General features: G+C 34.8%; 1 protein-coding gene across 2 annotated transcripts in view; it reads right to left on the bottom strand.

Annotated features, from left to right (window-relative positions):
• The window catches only part of LOC106472046, a 128503-nt gene extending 127678 nt beyond the window's left edge, over positions 1-825 (bottom strand). For both annotated transcript variants that reach the window (XM_022401482.1, XM_022401477.1), the window contains exon 1: positions 707-825. In XM_022401482.1, the coding sequence (XP_022257190.1) occupies positions 707-796 (90 nt within the window). In that variant the 5' untranslated portion in view covers positions 797-825. The remainder of the gene's footprint in view (positions 1-706) is intronic.
• Positions 826-1340: the final 515 nt, after the last annotated feature.

A 1340-nucleotide genomic window follows, 5' to 3' on the forward strand; every position in this document is an offset into this window, starting at 1 on the left:
CCTACAGGAATCTACGTCGAGGGGTTGGTGTTTGAACAGAACCTTCAACTTTCATCATTATACCTTTCTTTTACCTAACTTTAGAATACTAGAATAAAATCCCTACATTACTGACTTCCTCACTGGCAAAACAAATAGAACCAGAATTTCCAATCACAAAATGTTACTCTACTGTATAACAGTCAAAAAAGTAGTGTTCTAAAGTTAGGTGAAAGAAAGGTATAATGATGAAAGTTGAAGGTTCTATTCAAACACCAAACTTTCGATAGATAAAGTGGTAATTTTATTATACATCTGACAGACTAATATGTCCACTTCCATCCCTATCATCTTTAGTTCATTTTTTCAAGTTCAATAGCCAACCCTACATAGCTTTTTCATTTAGTGATATTTTTTTCCTAATACTTGTTATAACATAGATGTGACTTGGGGATTTTTCCAACAGTCATTAGTATAACTAGAAAACATACCTTTGTGTATTTAAATGTATCAATCATTCTCTCTCTATCCAACAGTTTGATCCAAAATTCTTTTCGGGCAGCACAATAAAGCGACTAAAATTACTTATGAAATTAGGGATAAAGTGTTAAAACTATTAGCAGTATTATTGCTCTGGGTTTTATTATAATTTCTATCTATCTATTTAACCGTCTGTCCGTTGGTCAGTCATTTTACCCATCTGTCTGTCTGTACAGCTATCACTCACCATTGTTTGGTTGACCATAACACATCTTCCTGGTTTCGTTAAAAGGGTGACATTAGTAGCTGGACTTTCTGTACAAACACGTCTGTTCATAGCGAAGATTTATTCGTGTGCAAGTGTGATGTTTTCCCGTTTACACTTTGATTCCTGAAATAAAGAAGATTGGTATATCGTAGGAAATAGTTTTGTTCATAACTAATATTATCGTTCATGCCAAGCATTAGTATCAATAATTATGTTTTTAATAATAGTAACAAATTGTTTTACTACAGGATATACAAATTCTCTTTACTTGTCATTCTGTTTGTGAAGAAAATGTAAACTATGCCGCCAAGAATGCTATGAAGGAGGAAGACATTATGCCGTCAAGAATGCTAAATATGAGGGAGGAGGACAGCAGGCAACCCTCCCAAGAAGATTGGAAGAACTTGATAATAAAGCACCAGTTTTATTCTTTTCACTAAGCTATAGTACAATCCAATTTCAGGCCAATGCCATTGGATTTTCCCTTTAGAAAAACTCGGCCGGCCGCTAGAATCTTGGATCTCCTTAATAATTTTCCCTGCCAACTACCACCTTCAGTTAAATCTCAGATGGCTTTGCTGTATGCTCTGCGATACTTGCCTTCAGATAGATT

Source organism: Limulus polyphemus, unplaced genomic scaffold (genome assembly GCF_000517525.1).
Source record: "Limulus polyphemus unplaced genomic scaffold, Limulus_polyphemus-2.1.2 Scaffold117, whole genome shotgun sequence".
Taxonomy (NCBI): Eukaryota; Metazoa; Arthropoda; class Merostomata; order Xiphosura; family Limulidae; genus Limulus; species Limulus polyphemus.